Genomic DNA, 16634 nt, shown 5'->3' on the forward strand with positions numbered 1-16634 from the left:
AAAGATTTAAAATCATGTTTTCCAAAGATAGAACTGAAAAGTTATTGCTTTAGAAATGTCTTTTTAGCCTTTTTCAAAAATTTAAATCACATTTAGAAAGAAACTTGAATCATAGAAAGATGTTTTTCAGAATTGATTAGGTCATTTCTGTTCTCAAATTACACACTTATCAGCCTTGTATTAATTCGTGATTAGATTTAAAATGGATTTGCATAATGAGATTATTTTTACAGTGGCGCTGTTTTAGGTATTGCCTTTGATTGGACTGCATGTAGTAGGAAAAACTTACGTGTTTGGCATCAAAAACAGATAGCTTTATGAGTAGAAATGAGACAATAATTTTTTTATTCTGTTTGCTGTTTCTAAATTTTGTATTCTAAAGCAGGGCAATAAGAACCTGAAAGATTATGAACCTATTTATGATATTTATATTTAAAGTTGAGAGAAGCAAAAACCTTCCATGTCTCAGAAATACAGAACTGGTAGAAGGGAGAATCCAGAACTAGTCTATCAATGCTCAGGGAAAGCTGAGAAGGAAAATCACAGTGCCCCAGCTAACAGAACTAGAATGCTGGTTCAGCTTAGACCCCACAAGCACTCTTCCTCAATTTAATGAGCCGGAATATGTTCACTTTCCAACCTGGCCTGACAGCTGGGAACAAGTCCTTGGTGTGGATGGATTTCTGGTAAATATCTAATTGATAAGAGCTTTCCCTTATATTCCATTTATCCTGAGTGATGTTTCTGCATTCATGTTGAATTTTCATTCTGCCTTGTGTTCTTTTTATGAGGGAAGCATACCTATTAAAAACTGTCATTAGAGCGTCTTACTGCCGATAAGTGGTGCTTGCAGGGGGCTGTGAATGTGAGTGTTGATAGATGTGCTGGACTTAGTGGAACTCCCTCCCTTAAATTATCTATTTTGTTTATTTTATTGACACTTGGAGTGGGTTGTGCCCGTGCTGACTCATTTTTAGCAGTTGTGCAAGAAATACCAGTGTGTACCACCTTTGTTTAGTCTCTTCTTTTTCAATTTTCCTTTTGAATTCTTTCCCTTCCTTGGATCCCTTGCTGGCCTGTTTTTGCTCACAACCCTGTCGTAGCCACCGAGACTGGTGCTTCTTATGGGTCATGGTTGGTGATGACTGATAGGATTCCAGTAAGTTTTTATTGACTCTGTGCTGTGTACTGTGCTTGGACTTGCAGAATAAAAAGTCATGTAGGCATGCTCCTCCCTCTAAGGCATGTGTGATGTTGTAGATACACTGCTTCTTCAGGCCTCCACCCACACCCTGTGTTGTCACATGTAGGGTGAAATGACTCCAGGGTTCAGGTCTGGAAAACATTTAAGGCTATGATTCTGATGTTAGGATTCAAGTCTTTTCTTCTGACTCATATTGGATCAAGGTTTCAAGTGGGGTTTCTGATATTTACAAATCTGCCATTCTCAAGAATGTTTGAGAACTGTCTGTCTGTGCTGTAACCCTACAAATATACCTTGTAAAAACTCCTTCCTTCCCTCGAAGAAGCAGCCTGCATTTTGGAGCAGGTGTTAACATATCTCCAAAAGGAATACCAGCACCTCAGGTGAGGGGGTTCTACAATCTGGGAAAGGTGAATAAAGACAGTAAGCATTGAATGGGAAAGATGTTTTGAGCAATGCTCAAGTATGAGAAGCTTCAACCAGATACCTAGTGTTACATTTAGCATCTAAGTCACGGGAAGCTGAACCATTACACGCTGTCTCCTGCAGCAGTAACCAGCCATTCTGACTATTATGATGAGTCTCAGATTCCTTTGAGATATTCTGCCCACAGGGAAATGTGTCTAGACATCCAGTTTTGCAAATAACCTTAAAAGGCTCACAGGTCACCCTTCCTCTTAGATGAGAAAGTAATGCTGTTCTAATGTGATGGCCTAGGAGAAAATCACTTGAATGGTTATTTGCTCCTCTGTTTGGAGCAAAACCCAAACTCTCCTGTAACCTTGTTCTGCAACAGACTGCAGTGAAAACATAGTCAGTCTTGCAGATAATTTTTAGTTGAGAGTCTCTGTGAAAAGTTTCCAAATGTAAAACAAGCCTCAAATAGGATAGCCAGTCATTTGCTTTTTCGTTATCCTAATGTCCTTTGGTTGTGAAAAATAGTCATGTTAACAGAAACCCACACTGAGAATGAGATTGAGATAGATGTAAGTGCTGGAGAAGCAGTATTTGGTAACAAATTATAAAGCATGCTCTGGAGAGAGGGGATATTTTTATTTAGTCTTCATTTGACAGGTTAAAACCTTTTCATATTTGAAGAAGTTGATAGACTAAAGCTATGCTATATTAGTTTAAGCTGGAAGTGAACATATATTTTGTCCATATGGAGGTAATGTTCTTCTGGTTATCATCATGCTAATTTTCAAGTTTAGCTCGTCAGAATGTACTATCTAGAAACTGGTTTTGAACTAAAGGGGTGGCGCTGTGTTGGAATAGTGAACTGGAAACTTTGCTCATATTTTCTCTGAATCTGTCTTCTAAATTGTGCAACGATATTGATACCATAGTCCTACAGTGCTGAGGGACAGAGAATTCAAAAGCAGAGTCTCACCCCAGCTGGTGTTGATTATCTTGTTTTCAAGTTATCCATTCATTTATTCATTCAGAAAATTTGAAAGAATTTGGGAGCAATTAATCTACAGAGGTGCGGTATGCTCGGTGTCTTTTTGTTTTTTATTTAGATGATATCAAACAACTTTTTGATTTTGTAGGATTTAAAATCTTTACCATGACCTGAAATTGCATGTGTATGGTCTGGCAAAGGTGATTCTGACAGTCCCTCCCTGCCCATTCCTCTTGAGTCCCTCTTAGGAGCAGGTGGCTTTCCAGCCTGGGTCCTGTGTGGCTTTTCCTCTGGTTGCTGATTTGGCCTATTTCCCCTCATCTTGCAGTTTACCTGTTCAAATCTCACCTACTCAGAGTGGTATCCTGGGGCCACAGCATACATATGCAGCACCTCCCACACACTCCACACATCTGCATAATCATGTTTCCCTCATGGAATTTGGTGCTGGCATCATGCTTTTTCCATGTAGGTATCTTTTGCCTTTGAAATGTGATTTGCATGAGAGAAAGGACCTTGCGGGGGAGTCAGTGATAATGTAATAATGGCTGCTACATACCATGTTAATTATGGCCTTTTCAATGAATGAATGGTCTTCTGTCACACGTTTGGAGTGCATGAGGAAAACTAGGACTTTAGACTTGTGACCCCAAGCTGAGAACCGTTTCATGAGAGTAAGTGATTCTTTGGTAAGGAATTACCAAAATTCTGGGCACAAAGCCAGTTAGGTAGCACAAATACTTTACACACATTAATTTAATCCCCATGAGCCCATGAATTAAAAGTTATTTCATTTTATAGATGTAAAGGAAATTAAGGCACTGACATGAAGCTTCACAGATAGGTTTGAAAGCATGTATTGAATGAATATTATTTTTTCTATCTCAATTTTTAATTTATATAACATAAATTTATTTCATGGTACAGATTTAGATGCATAGGGATCCTCTTTCCTCCACTTACTCCCCCATCCTTATATCCCCCTTTTATTATTTTTTAAATTATTAGTTTTGAAAAATATTTTTACTTGAAAGCCAGAATTAAGGAGTGGGACAGAGAGACAGATCTTCCATCCAATGGTTCACTCTTCAAATGGTTACCACGGTCAGACTTGGGCTAGTCTGAAGATGGGAGGCAGGAGCTTCTTCTGGGTTGCCCATGTGGGTTCAGGCAGCATCCCATATGGGTGCTTGTTCAGGTCCTAGCTGTTCAACTTTTGATCCAGCTCCCTGTCTATGGCCTATGAAAGCAGAGAAGTATTGCTCAAGTTCTTGGGCCCCTGACCCCATGTGGGGGACCTGAAGGGAGTTCCTGGCTTCCCACATTGGGATGGCTTGGCTCCAACCATTGTAATTGTTTGGGGAGTGAATCATCAGATGGAAGATTTTCTATGTCTTTCCTTTTCCCTGTAAATTTAATAATAATAAAATCATAATAATAAAGAACTAAATCTTAAAAATAATTTAGAAATCTGATAGAAAGATCAACTTTAGTTTCTGTAGTAAACAAAGTTTTCTTTGCGTGTTTTTTTTTAATGTCACTAGATCTGTTTATGTGCGCAGCAGAAGCAAAATGTGTAAGTTTAATGCTACTATCATTGCAACATACTAGCTGGGATTTTGTTTTTCTTTACACTGAATACTTTCTTAGACTTGGCCCCATCATGTGAAGGATGCGATGTCATGGCTACATTTTACCTAATATTCAATTTCTTCTCTATAGCATGTGCTGTTAACCACAGACACAAAACTCATATATTTTCACAACAGAGGGAAGAAAGCTCCGTGGAGTTCATGCACTACTATGATGGCTTCAAGCACGTTGTATATGAATGACTGTGCATATAATTCAGAGATTAAAAGGTTTTTTTTCCCCTGGGGAAAAAATCCATAAACTCAGAGACCAGTTGATTCAGCAAAAGAAAATGAGTGTGTCATCATCCAATGTTGTTGAGCTTTAATACTCCAGCATTATCACAGAAATGTTATTACAAGCATTTCTGTTTGTACACAGTCTTAGGTGATCCTATCTGATACTCACAATTACCCAAGGGAGTGGGCCGAATGAAGATCATTAAGCCACTTTACAGATGAGGAAATTGAGGTTAATGGAATTTAAAGAGCTTGCCTAAGGTCAGAAAGCTATTAAACAGTAGAGCCAGTTCTTGGACCAAAGTCTCTAGCCTCCCTGTTACACACTTTTCTTGCTATTCACATCTTTCCATTGTCAAAGCACCTGCCAGGGGGGAAGTTACAGATTTCTTACCACCAGCTGCTTGTGACAAGTAGAATCTCTAGGGCTTAATATGCTATATTTTTTACTCAGTACTTTGTACATGTCTTTTGTCTCATGTTTTGCAGTCCTGTTAACTTTGTGAAAACAATGAGCTATATTTGTAGATCAGGGCTAACATTATAAGTGTACTGTAAGAAGTTTATGGGACATTATATTAAAAAGTAAGGGTTTCACTGCTACAAAATATTACAATCCATGCATACAAGGGGACTTCATATGTAGATGCATATTTTGAAAAAGAAAACTATGCATAGATTTGAAAATTGTTCGCACCAAAATATACTTGCCTCTTAATTCATTTTTTCAGAAACCTTTTGAAGTAATCTTAGATTTGATTTTTAGCATTTCAAATAAGTTTTCTGTTTCTTCTGGAACTTCCTAGCATATTCCCCTTGCATCCATTGTGATAGGAACAGGTGGAGTTGGCATTTTAGAGTTTTAGCATTTTTATTTAGTTTGAAAGAGTGAAGAGAGACACAGAGAATACCTTTCTATCAGCCGGGTCACTCCCCAGATGGCCACAATGACTAGCAGTGTACCAGGCAGCAGCCAAGAGCCAGGAGCCTGCTCTGGTTGTCCCATGTGGATGGCAGGGGCCAGGTACTTGGGCCATCTTCAGCTGCTTCCCCTAGTGCATGAATGTGGAGCTGGATTGGAAGTAAAGCAGCCTGGATGGAAACTGATGCCTGTATGGAATACTGGGGTTGCAGGCAGTGGCTTTACCTACAATGCCAGTACCTTACAGCAACTCCTGTCTTACATCTCAGAGTGTGTATATTCTGGGGTCCAGGAGAAACTTTCTCAAATTGCTTCTCTGTTTGCACAGTCTTTGCTGGTGTTAACCACCTGTACTGTGTCCTAGATATTTTGAAAGACAAAAAATATCTCAAACCTATGTGTCTTATATGTTTAACAGGAACTTACAAATAAGTGGTCCAGGCAAACATGCATGGTGTGGAGATAATGGTTTAAGAGATAAGTGATTCCACAAGATCCAGCTAGGCACAGATGGAGGGAGAGAGAAGTACAACCGGGCTGTATTGACTGTTTATTCTTCCTGAACCTGAAAGGCCACTGGTCATCCTGCCAAATCTCTCTAGTTAGTGCAAAAGCCCAATGAAGTGTAGAAGACAATAATTACTTAACTTTTACCTGGTTAAAAAAAGAATGCAGGTTGCTCACAGGTGATGGTCCTGCACAATGGTGTTGAATCTGAATAATGAAGCTTTCCAAAGAGAAGCAAAACATACTCCAGTTGTGTAAGATAATAAAGAAACTATAGCTGAGTTTTTGGTTGTCTTGTTTTGTTTTCCTTGCAGATAAGAGTTTGGCCAGTCCAGTACACGAGGTCAAGATGTTGCTCCTGTGCCATGCTCTGGTTGTAGCTGTTGTCCAGGTCTTCACTCTCTCAGAGAGCTTGGTGTTTGCCAAGAATATCAACTTCTATAATGTGAGGCCTCCTGTTGACCGTAAGTAGCACCTGCCATGCCATCTCATGACTGTGGAGCCAGGGGTCTGTCCCTCCCTCTCCTGCCTATTACAGCTTTGTCTCTTTGCATTATGCCAATAATAAACCAGAAAATCTTCATCTGTAGGTCTGGATCTGATAACAGAAAATTTCCTGTTTTCCTGCTAAAGTCTGAAAGGATGCTGTTTTTTGTTTTTTAAAAAATTGTTTTGAGCACCATTGCTAATCATGGTTTTTTTCATAAAATTTATTTATATACAGAGAGAAGGGCAGACAAAGAGCTTCCTTTTGTTGGTTCACTGCTCAAGTAACTGCAGCAATGCTAAGCTGATCCGAAGCTGGGAGCCAGGAGTCCACTCCTGGTCTCTCATGCAGGTACAGGATCCCAAGGCTTATGGCCATCCTGTACTGCTTTCCCAGGTCACAAACAGGGAGCTGGATGGGAAATGGAGCAGCTGGCACAGGAACCAGTGTCCATATGGGATGCCTGCGTGTACAAGGCGAGGATTTAACCACTAGGCCATTGTGCCAAGCCTGCTAATCATAGTTTTGGTGGAGGATCTTCAGCGTTCTTCATTGACCTATGTTGAAACCTGCTAGCTGTAGTTTTCTACATAAATGATAAACTGATTGCTCCCAATGGCCACTGATTACCTTGAAAATAAATTATTGTCTTGAAGTTTGGAGAGAAATATTACCTGAATTTTCATGGCTATTGCATATACTTATCATTAGTAAAGGTTATATAAAATTCTATTCATTGCTAATAGTTTAAAAACAGAAAAGTGAATATTGCCTGCAAGGTAATATGTATTCATACAGTTTATAATGCATGGCTATCCCCCTAAAGCTTGAAGACAAAAAGAGTTAGAAAGGTAAGTTATTTTGCTATAAAAATTTTGAAATTCATGCAAGCAGAGATTTTTTTTGTAATTTGCATTCTTGTGAACTTTTTAAAGACTCCTTGAATGAATGGATTTCAATTTGCTTTGTGCCAAAATAGGTTCATTTTTTAATTCTGATTTTCCATTCACTGTTTGAAATAATTTCATGTGTTTATATGCTTTGATCATTGGCCATTCTTTCTCTTTTTTTCAGTTAAGTAAAACTTTCCTGATGTATTTTATTAGAAAGAAATTCTTGATGTAAAAAAGCATTTGGAATGGATGTGAAAGCCTTTAGTTCCTACACATGGAAAAGTCAAAGAATGCATTAAAAATGCATTCCTCCAGAAATTCAGAATCAGGAGGGCAAGAGGGGGAATATTTTTTCCTCTTCCTTTCTCTGCTTCCTTTTTCATAAAGCTCCTAATAATCTACTGGTGTCTATCCTAAATAGGTCTGTGAGCACTGTTCTTTCCTTTGTGTTTCCTTTATAATTTTGGCCACTCAGTTATGGGTGCAATTTTAAACATTTGTGGGAAGCTGGAATTAAAAGATAAATTTATTTCTTTGATAAAAAGTTTGGGATCCATGAATTGTTTTTGCATAATTAACATACTCCGTGAACTCCATAGAAGACGTTTTAAATTCATGGACTTGAAAAATTTTTCTTACACCACTGATATATTTACCTTTTAATTCAATCTTTCATAAACTTTTTGAAGTGCCCTTATGCATGTGTATGTATATGTATGCTGTTTACATATATACATATACATATGTCCCATGCATATACGTCCCGATTTACCATTTATTATGAATTCTAAGTTGGTAATTATTTTGTACTGATGGTTGAAAAGCATGGCACATTTTTTCCTGACTTGTAATTTCTACAAATTTTGAACTTTTTATGCCTAATAGAATGTTAAATCTTTTAAAAATTTTATTTGAATGCAAAGAAAGAATGCTTCGTTCTATGATTCAATCCCTCAGTGTCTGCAATAGCCAGGTCTTGGGATGGAGATGGAAGCCAGGAGGACACCAGTCTGGGTCTCCCTTGAGAGAGGCCGACACCTAAATTTTCGAGACATCATCTGCTGTCTCCAGGAGCAGGAAGCTGGAACCAGAGATGGAACCAGGCAGCTAGATGAGGGGTGCAGGCTTCCCAAGTGGCATTTTACCATGCCAAATGCCCATCTCAAGCCTAGTACAGTGTTATGAGGGAAAAACATCATTTCTAAAGAGGACAAAGCTAATATGTATTCATTAGAGAAAATCTGTTAGAGATAGCAAATGTATACTAGAAAAGAAAATGCAGGCATAATTTCAAGGTTCTGAAGGATCCTTCTTTAAATTTAGAATATTTCCTTCCAGTGGATTTTTTCATATGTATGCTTAAATATGTGACACTGAGATCATTCTGAGATCATACAAATTTAGTTGACATTAATCTCTCCCCATTACACCATTTTTTGAATATTTTTCCCAATATAAAAATGTATTAATGCTTTTTACATTAGTAAAATTCACGTGACTGGTCAGTAATGTGTTTTACGGGGTCTCTGTATTTCAAATCAGAAAAAAATAATCGAAGCCAGCATTGTGGCATAACAGGTGAGCCTCTGCCTGTGATGCTGGCTTTCCCATATGGGCACCACTTTGTTTCCTGGCTGTTCCACTTTAGAGTCAGCTCCCTGTTAATGGCCTGAATGAAGACCAGGTCGTGACTTTGGCCTGGCCCAGCCCTTGCTGTTGGCAGCCATTAGAGGGGTGAGCCAGAAGTTAGAAGGTTCTCTCCCACTCTCCTTCTCTCTCTTCTCATGGGTGGGTATTTGCTTAGCAAGTAAGATACTCATACAAACATGTTGGACAGGCTGGGTTTGATTTCTTGCTTGAGCTCCTGATCCCAGCTTCCTGGAATACAGATCCTGGGAGGCAGCATTAGTGACTCAAATAGTTGAGTTCATGCTACCCATGGGAGACGCCAAGTGAAGCTTCCAGCTCCCAGCTCTGACCTGGTCTAATTCCTGGACATTGTGGGTGTTTGAGGAGTGAATTAGTAATGGAAACACTATTTCTCTGCCTCTCAAATGATAAGTAAAATTAAAAAAAAAAGAAAAATCATATGCAAGTTAAATAATACTTAATTGAGAATTTTTTCAAATGCTTTTTTCAGTGATCTCAGGGTAGATTTTCTGTCATTATAATTACTAAATCCAAAAGGTTATGCTCATTTAGACTTTAACTGCTAACCTGGCAGCACAAACTATAAAGAATTTTCAAACTGTACTGATTGACTAAGTGAAGATAAATGCCAATTTTAGTATATCTTCTGCTGAAACGAGCACCCGTCGTTTACCTAGCATCCTCCTCTGTGTAGGACAAAACCGATCCATATTCCTTGATACTTGATGCAATTCCTCTGAACCATGAGTATTGATACTTTGCTCATATTACACAGTTCCTGCTGTCCTGTCCTGTTTCTGGGATGGCCACTGCTGCCTGATTTGTGCCTCAGCTTCTGGTTATGAGACTAGGATGACTGGGATCTCATTGTCCTATTTGTTTCATTTCCCAAAATGGGAAGACTGGGAAGGTTTACACAGAGTTCTATATGGTAGTCTGTATAACATTTTTTGTTGTTCATTAACAAAACAAGGTAATATCCTCCCCCACCAAAACAAAAACAAAACAAGCAACAACACCCCCCCCCCCGAAAAAAAACCACTAAAGGAAAAAAGGAATGAAGACAAAAGGAACAAGCTAGTTACTCTCAATTGAGGCTGCTAGCCATTCAGAATTTCTCTTTTCTGTAATATCCTAGGCTGAGTGTTTGCACTTAATAATTGTTGTCATTATTCTACTTGTATTAAATGTTGATTTCCTGGTACAGATTTAATGTTGTGGTCACTGACATATATCAGAAGGGATTACTTGTTTGAGGTTAAGTGTAGCTAAGATGGTAAGCAGTATGATTTGATGTGTGTGGGACTTCATTACTTATCTTACTTACAACTTTCCACTTAACTCCCTATCCCTTTGCTAAATGGGGTGGCTGAGAGGGGTGTTCATCATTACTATAAATCTTATTTTAGCTTAGAAGTTAAAAGTCACACACTGATTACTGGGAAAGACCAAATTCAAATTCAGGATAATCTTGACTCTAGTCATTTTCAGGGATCAAATTAGAGTTCTAATTCTAGTATGCTTGTCCATCCTCTCAACTCATCCTTATCCCCAAATTATAAAGTGTAACAGAATAATCCATGATTTTTCGAAGTGGCTGGTGTAATCACTTTTATCACTTTATAGTGACAATTCATAACAACAAGAATTTAAAGAAAAGGGAATGAGGAAAATGTCCTAAATCCTGATGGGGAAATGTAGGCTGATGCTTTGTAACTTAATCTAATATGTGTTGCGAATTTTTTGTGTGTTTTAATCTTTTTAACTTTACATTTTTCTCTAAAGCGACACCATTTCCAAACAGCTTCAAATGTTTCACCTGTGAAAATGCAGGAGACAATTATAACTGCAATCGATGGGCGGAAGACAAATGGTGTCCACAGAGTAAGTGTGCTGAACTTAAAGATGTCTTATAATCTCACTTGGTTTAGTTCTCTCTTGACTTGCCCAGAGTAGAGATGGCTTACCTAACAGACTAGGTTTCTTTCTTGAAGTACATTGACATCATGTTTAACCACAGTCTTATGCTTTAAATAATACGTTGTTAAACAATATTGTTGTTGCACAAGCATTATAATGTGTACTAAAACAAATCTAGATGAATGGCCTATTACAGACTTAGGTCATGTAGTATATAGCCTTTGACTCCTCAGCTACTAACTCCATTATTGTACTGAACATCGTTGATGATTATAAAATATTTGTGCGTGTAAACATAGTAAAGGTACATTGAAATATAGTAAAAAAGATAAACTTCAAAATGGCACAATTGTATGGAGCACTTGCCATGAATAGAGTTTGCAGGATTGGAAGTTACTGTGGGTGAGCGAATGAGTGAGTATAAGTGAATGTGAAGGCTAGGACATTATTATATACCACTGCAGACTTTATAAATCCTATACATTTAGGCTAACTGTAAAACCAGATACTTTTGTCAATAAGTTAATATCAACTGCTTCTAACTCTGTTATAAATTTAAAATTTTTAAACTTTGACCTGTAAGAATTAGCTTAAATGTAAATACAACAGAATAAAATATCTATTTAATATATAAAATATGGTAAAATTTAAATACAAAAGTAGTTTTCTCTTACATCCTTATACTGTATACTTTTTTCTGTGTTTTCATTTTTAACTTTTGTGTTTTAAGCTTTAAAAAAAACCATCCAAAATTGGATGTACACAAACACATTAAACTAGGCCTACACAGGGTCAGGATCATCACTATCACTCTCCTCCACTTTCCCACCTCATCCTACAAGCAGGTCATTAGGACCAGAAGCACATATGACAACGTCTTCCCATGTGACAACATGCCTTCTTCTGAGCACCTCCTGAAGGATCTGCTTGAGGCTCTTGAAGAAGACTGCTCTATCCTTTGTCCAAGCATTTGTTTGGGCTGTTTCTGGTTTCATCACAGATTCGCTTGTAAGCAGAGAACACAGCATCAGCTTCCTGTTAGTGAGCCTGTTAGAGAGTCTTTAGGTGTTGGAGTCCATAGTTTCCTTCTCTCAGGTCTCTTTTTTCATTCAAGTGTTGACTAGGTCAGGGGAACTGTTTAGCTCCGTTGGAGTCCAATGGGACTACTGTGATATTTGTGGCTGATTGTTCACCAAACTTGCGTGTGGTGTGACTTAGTACTGAGAAACCCTGGAAACTGTTGGTGCAACCTCTGTTTATAGCTGTGTGTGCCTTCAAGGAGAATTTCTTAAACGATATCTACTGGGAAGGACAGATGGACTGCAGTGTGGACTAAGGAATCCCAAGGATTTTATCAATGCTTGATGATCTCTAAAACAGTCATACTTGCTGAGATTGATGCTTAGTTCAAAATTCATTCCTTTAACAAACATTTGAGTATCTTCTTAGTTTATGTAGTTAACTGATACACCCCCTGGTGCCCAGTCCAGTGCCTGACCCAAATTACAAAGTTGGTAAATATTTACTGACTGAATGGATGCCTTTGATTAGGTTGTAAATGAAATCTTCCCTGGGGGCTGTTTATTAGAACTAAGATTTGGGGAGAACATGCAGCCTCGTTAGGATGCTGGTTAAGATGACTGTGTCCCACATTGGAGTACCTATGGGCCACGTCTGACTCTGGTCCTGACTCTGCCTCTTGACTCAGGCTCCTGCTAAAGTAAACCCTGGGAGGCAGCACTGATGATAAAATTCTCTGTGGGAGACCCGAGTTACCTTTCTAGCCGAACCCCAGCTGTTGGGGACATTGGGAAGTGATTCAGCAGATGAGAGATTTGTGTTTGCCTCTCAAACAAACAAGTGGATATGAGACTTGAAGACTTGAAGGTTCATTCATTTTTTATTGAAAGGCAAATTTACAAAGAGAAATATCTTCCATCCACTGATTCACTCCCTAGATGACTGTAACAGCCAGAGCTGAACTGATCCAAAGCCAGGAAGCTGGAGCTTATTCCAGGTCTCCTAGGTAGGTGCAGGGTACCAAGGCATTGGGCCATCTTCCATTGCTTCTATCCCTTCTTACACCAAGAAAAGTCCAGAAATGGAAAGGGTGGAAGAAAGTTAGAATTGCCATGTTCACACTAGGGAGCTGACTTAAGGAGGTGAACATTGAATGGCCTTACACAGCCCAATAGTATATCCCAGAGATGCTATCTGGTATAGTAACTGAGGGCATAATTTTTGGCTTTTCACTCTGATTTGCTTCACAGTAGCCAGGGTTCATCCACCTGCAGCTGAGACCCAGGAGCTTAATCCATAACACCCACATGGGAGGTAGAAATATAATTATTTGAGCCATCATTCCTGCCTCCCAAGGTCTACAGTAGTAGTAAGCTCAAATGAAGAGTGGAGCTAGGGCCCAGCACGGTAACCTAGTGGCTAAAGTCCTCACCTAGCCTACACCCTGATCCCACTGGTTCTAATCCCAGTGGCCCCGCTTCCTATCTATCTCCTTTCCTGTGGCTTGGGAAATCAGTTGAGGACAGCCCAAGCCTTGGAACTGTGCACCCACACAGGAGACCCGAAAACGCTCCTAGCTTTGGATAGCTCAGTTCTGGCTGTTGCAGCCACTTGGGGAGTGAATCAGCAGACAGAAGATCTTTAGCTCTGTCTCTTCTCTCTATATATCTAATTTTTCAATAAAAATAAAAGAAATAACCTTTAAAAAAAAAAAGAGCTGCAGTTGAACCCAGCTACACTGGTATGGGACATGGGTGGTATTATAACTTGCATCTTGATTACTATTCTAAACAGTATCCCCCAAGACCTATGATTTTGATAAAGAGCTTGCAGTTTTTTCTAAGCTTTAGTTGACATCAAAGGATAAATACCCATTGATGTTCACTTTTCAAAATACACATATATGCTTCAGAAGTTGAAGTCTTTTCATAAACGGAGCTTAGAAACTCTAGAGGTCACTGCTGTTAAATTCCTTGCTGAAATACCTACGAAACATCCTTAATTTTAGTTTCAAAGTTAATTTTTTAAGAGACTGTTGAGGGAGTCCCTCTTGCTGTGAACGTGAGAAATGACGAAGCTTTCTCCTGTCTGTTTTTCTCTTGCCTAGATACACAGTACTGTTTGACAGTTCACCACTTTACCAGCCATGGAAGAAGTACTTCCATCACCAAAAAGTGCGCTTCTAGGAACGAATGTCACTTTGTGGGATGTCGCCACAACCGAGATTCTGAACATACGGTGAGGATTGTGTGTGTGTGTGAAATTTTTGTCTCAGATTTCATGCCAGTGATGATAAGCTATCCATTCAGGAAGAGATGGAAGGGATAATTCATATGTTGAACATATTTATCCTGTGAGGAAGGATTTCATTACAATGATGAAAAGGAGACCAAGAGGGAATTCTTCACTGAACTATGATGTCCCTGAAAATGAATGAGAATCCTGACTCCTTGAGCTGGACCCTAAACTTGAACTTTGCTTGGAAGCTTGGAAGCACACCATCTGTAAGAGAACAGCTGAAACTCCAGAGCCCAGCTGAGCTGCTGTTTTCATGGATGGCAGTTCCCAAGCACAATTGCACAAGGATGCTGGAAAGCCGAAAGAGGCAGTGACAGCACTTACCGGGAAAGCCTTGTCCCATTGGCCGCTTCTACTTACATGAGGACATGAGAAACTGAAAGATTACCCGTAGTCTATTACAATGAACCATAGATATGTTTAGATCAATTGATCTGCATAAGATTCTCATTTTATCACTCCAAATAAGGTTTTACTCCTAATTTGCCTAGAATCCTGAAATGTCTAGAAATTATTTGAAAGCATATTTGTTTCAAGAGGTTTTGATATCTGACATAGATGATAAGCATAGAAAATGGTTCTATGGCATCAGCTCTGGCTACACAGTGCCTAGGTTATGCTTAAGAGAGGCAGTAGGAAGCCATCCAGGCTAGTTGAATCTCAGAGTAGGGGTTCTGGATTTTAGGAGTTTTTTTAAGTTATAAAATGTTTAAAAGGGCGATTTGTAAGTGTCACTGGGGGGTGAGAATCACTGATAGAAATGCTTGGAGCTGATGCTTTTATCTTACTTGGCTGACCTGGAAGTCTCCGTGAATGCCTGGGTATTAGACTGAGGAGTCGTATGAGGTACACATTAGTCTTATGGTAGGAGGTGATTTCCCCTATACCTTATGTTCTTAGGCCTAAAACCTTTCCATCACTCAGCAGCCATAATTTACAGGCTTTCACTGCTGCAAGCAGGTGTGACCATAGACAATCTTGAGCCATTACCACCCCCTAACAAGCAGCACTGAGAGAATCTCAACAGCTAACCCAAAATGTTCTTACCTTTCATTTTGCCGTTACAAACTCATAGATTATTTGACTCCATCAAATAGTCATATTCAGTTTCCCTTCCTTTTGTTTGCCTCGCTTATACGAGTTGACACAGATGAGCCGCAGTCAGAATGAGAAGGATCTCAAGATGGTCTTTCTCCCTTGACCCCTTGTGGGCAGGACAGTGAAGAAGGCAGGCAGGGATCTCGGAGACACGCAGCCCTGGAGAGCCAACTCTTGTTGTCTGTCTGCAGAAAGAGCTGACATTCCATTTCTCTCTGTTTCACCCCATCCCTTTTTGCCTTGTTTTCTTCTCTCTCCCCTCTCCACTTCTGTCTGTCACAGGAGTGTAGATCTTGCTGTGAAGGAATGATCTGCAATGTGGAATTACCCACCAACCACACTAATGCAGTCTTTGCTGTGATGCACGCTCAGAGGACCTCCGGCAGCAGTGCCCCAACGCCCTACCTGCCAGTGCTTGCCTGGGTCTTCGTGCTCCCCTTGCTCTGAGACTGCCCTTCCACAGAGAGGCAGAGAGGAGCCCTCTGAAGCACAAGCCCCACATGGTGTGAACAGCGTACTGTGGAGTCAAGGTCAATCCTGCATGCACGTGGTGATGAGGGCGCCTGGACCCCAATGCAAAAGTCAGGAGTTTGCCTCATTCATATGCTGTCTCGTGAGGCAAGCATGGAGAATGGAGATTGGCTAACCTTCTGCCTTCCTCGTCACAGCGGCTGCCTCTGTCCCGGTTCTGAGGGGAGAACCCTGCCAATGGCTCTGACAGGTTTCAGAGCATGACTTCTCCCTGCCTGATTAAGCATGGAGCTGAAAGGACTTTCTGGTCTTGTGGACTCAAGAAGCTACTGGGTCAGACTCTCTTGTTTCTTCCACTAGGTTGGAGTATCTGTAAAACCTCACCCTTGCTGACAAGAGAGTACTGAGAATGGCCCCCAGAAGAGGAGCCCTTGCTGCGGAATGAATATGAAATCCATTTGCGAAGTGTGCGTGCATGTGAGGGGAGGGGAATAAAGCTCTTAAAGTGTTGGTGTTCTGGTGCTCCTTGCCAGACATGGGGTTTAGTGGTGTTGTGCAGGAGGTCAGGGACACTGTCGGTGACATAGGCTGGCTTCGTGGATGAGATTTTATGCCAAAGTGGCTTAGTATTTTTCCTCTTCAGGAAGATACTTTTGGTGGTGCTAAATGGAACCGTAGTAAACTAGAATGATCAAGACGCCTCCCTATGTAGGAAGGATGACACATTATCACATGACACAACCTCAGCTACAATAACTTAAAGAGTCATAGTCCCCCCACCCCTAAAAGGCAAAAGGGTCCCCTGTCCCATGCAGTCTCCACCCTCTGTGTGAATGTCAGGCCTGCCAAGATATACTTCCTAAACACACGCAGCTGTGTTTCATCCCATTG

The 16634-nt window shown here is 40.0% G+C and overlaps 1 protein-coding gene across 1 annotated transcript; it reads left to right on the forward strand.

Annotated features, from left to right (window-relative positions):
* Nucleotides 1–6243: 6243 nt before the first annotated feature.
* LYPD6B (LY6/PLAUR domain containing 6B) lies at nucleotides 6244–16200 on the forward strand. Its single transcript, XM_040972013.1, has 4 exons — nucleotides 6244–6370; nucleotides 10722–10820; nucleotides 13984–14114; nucleotides 15555–16200. The coding sequence occupies exons 1-4, from the start codon at nucleotides 6256–6258 to the stop codon at nucleotides 15717–15719; spliced, it is 510 nt and encodes a 169-aa protein (XP_040827947.1). The 5' UTR covers nucleotides 6244–6255; the 3' UTR covers nucleotides 15720–16200.
* The last annotated feature ends 434 nt before the right edge of the window (nucleotides 16201–16634 follow it).

The sequence above is a fragment of the Ochotona curzoniae genome, unplaced genomic scaffold (genome assembly GCF_017591425.1).
Source record: "Ochotona curzoniae isolate NIBS_2020 unplaced genomic scaffold, NIBS_Ocur_1.0 contig_2210, whole genome shotgun sequence".
NCBI classification, from domain to species: domain Eukaryota; kingdom Metazoa; phylum Chordata; class Mammalia; order Lagomorpha; family Ochotonidae; genus Ochotona; species Ochotona curzoniae.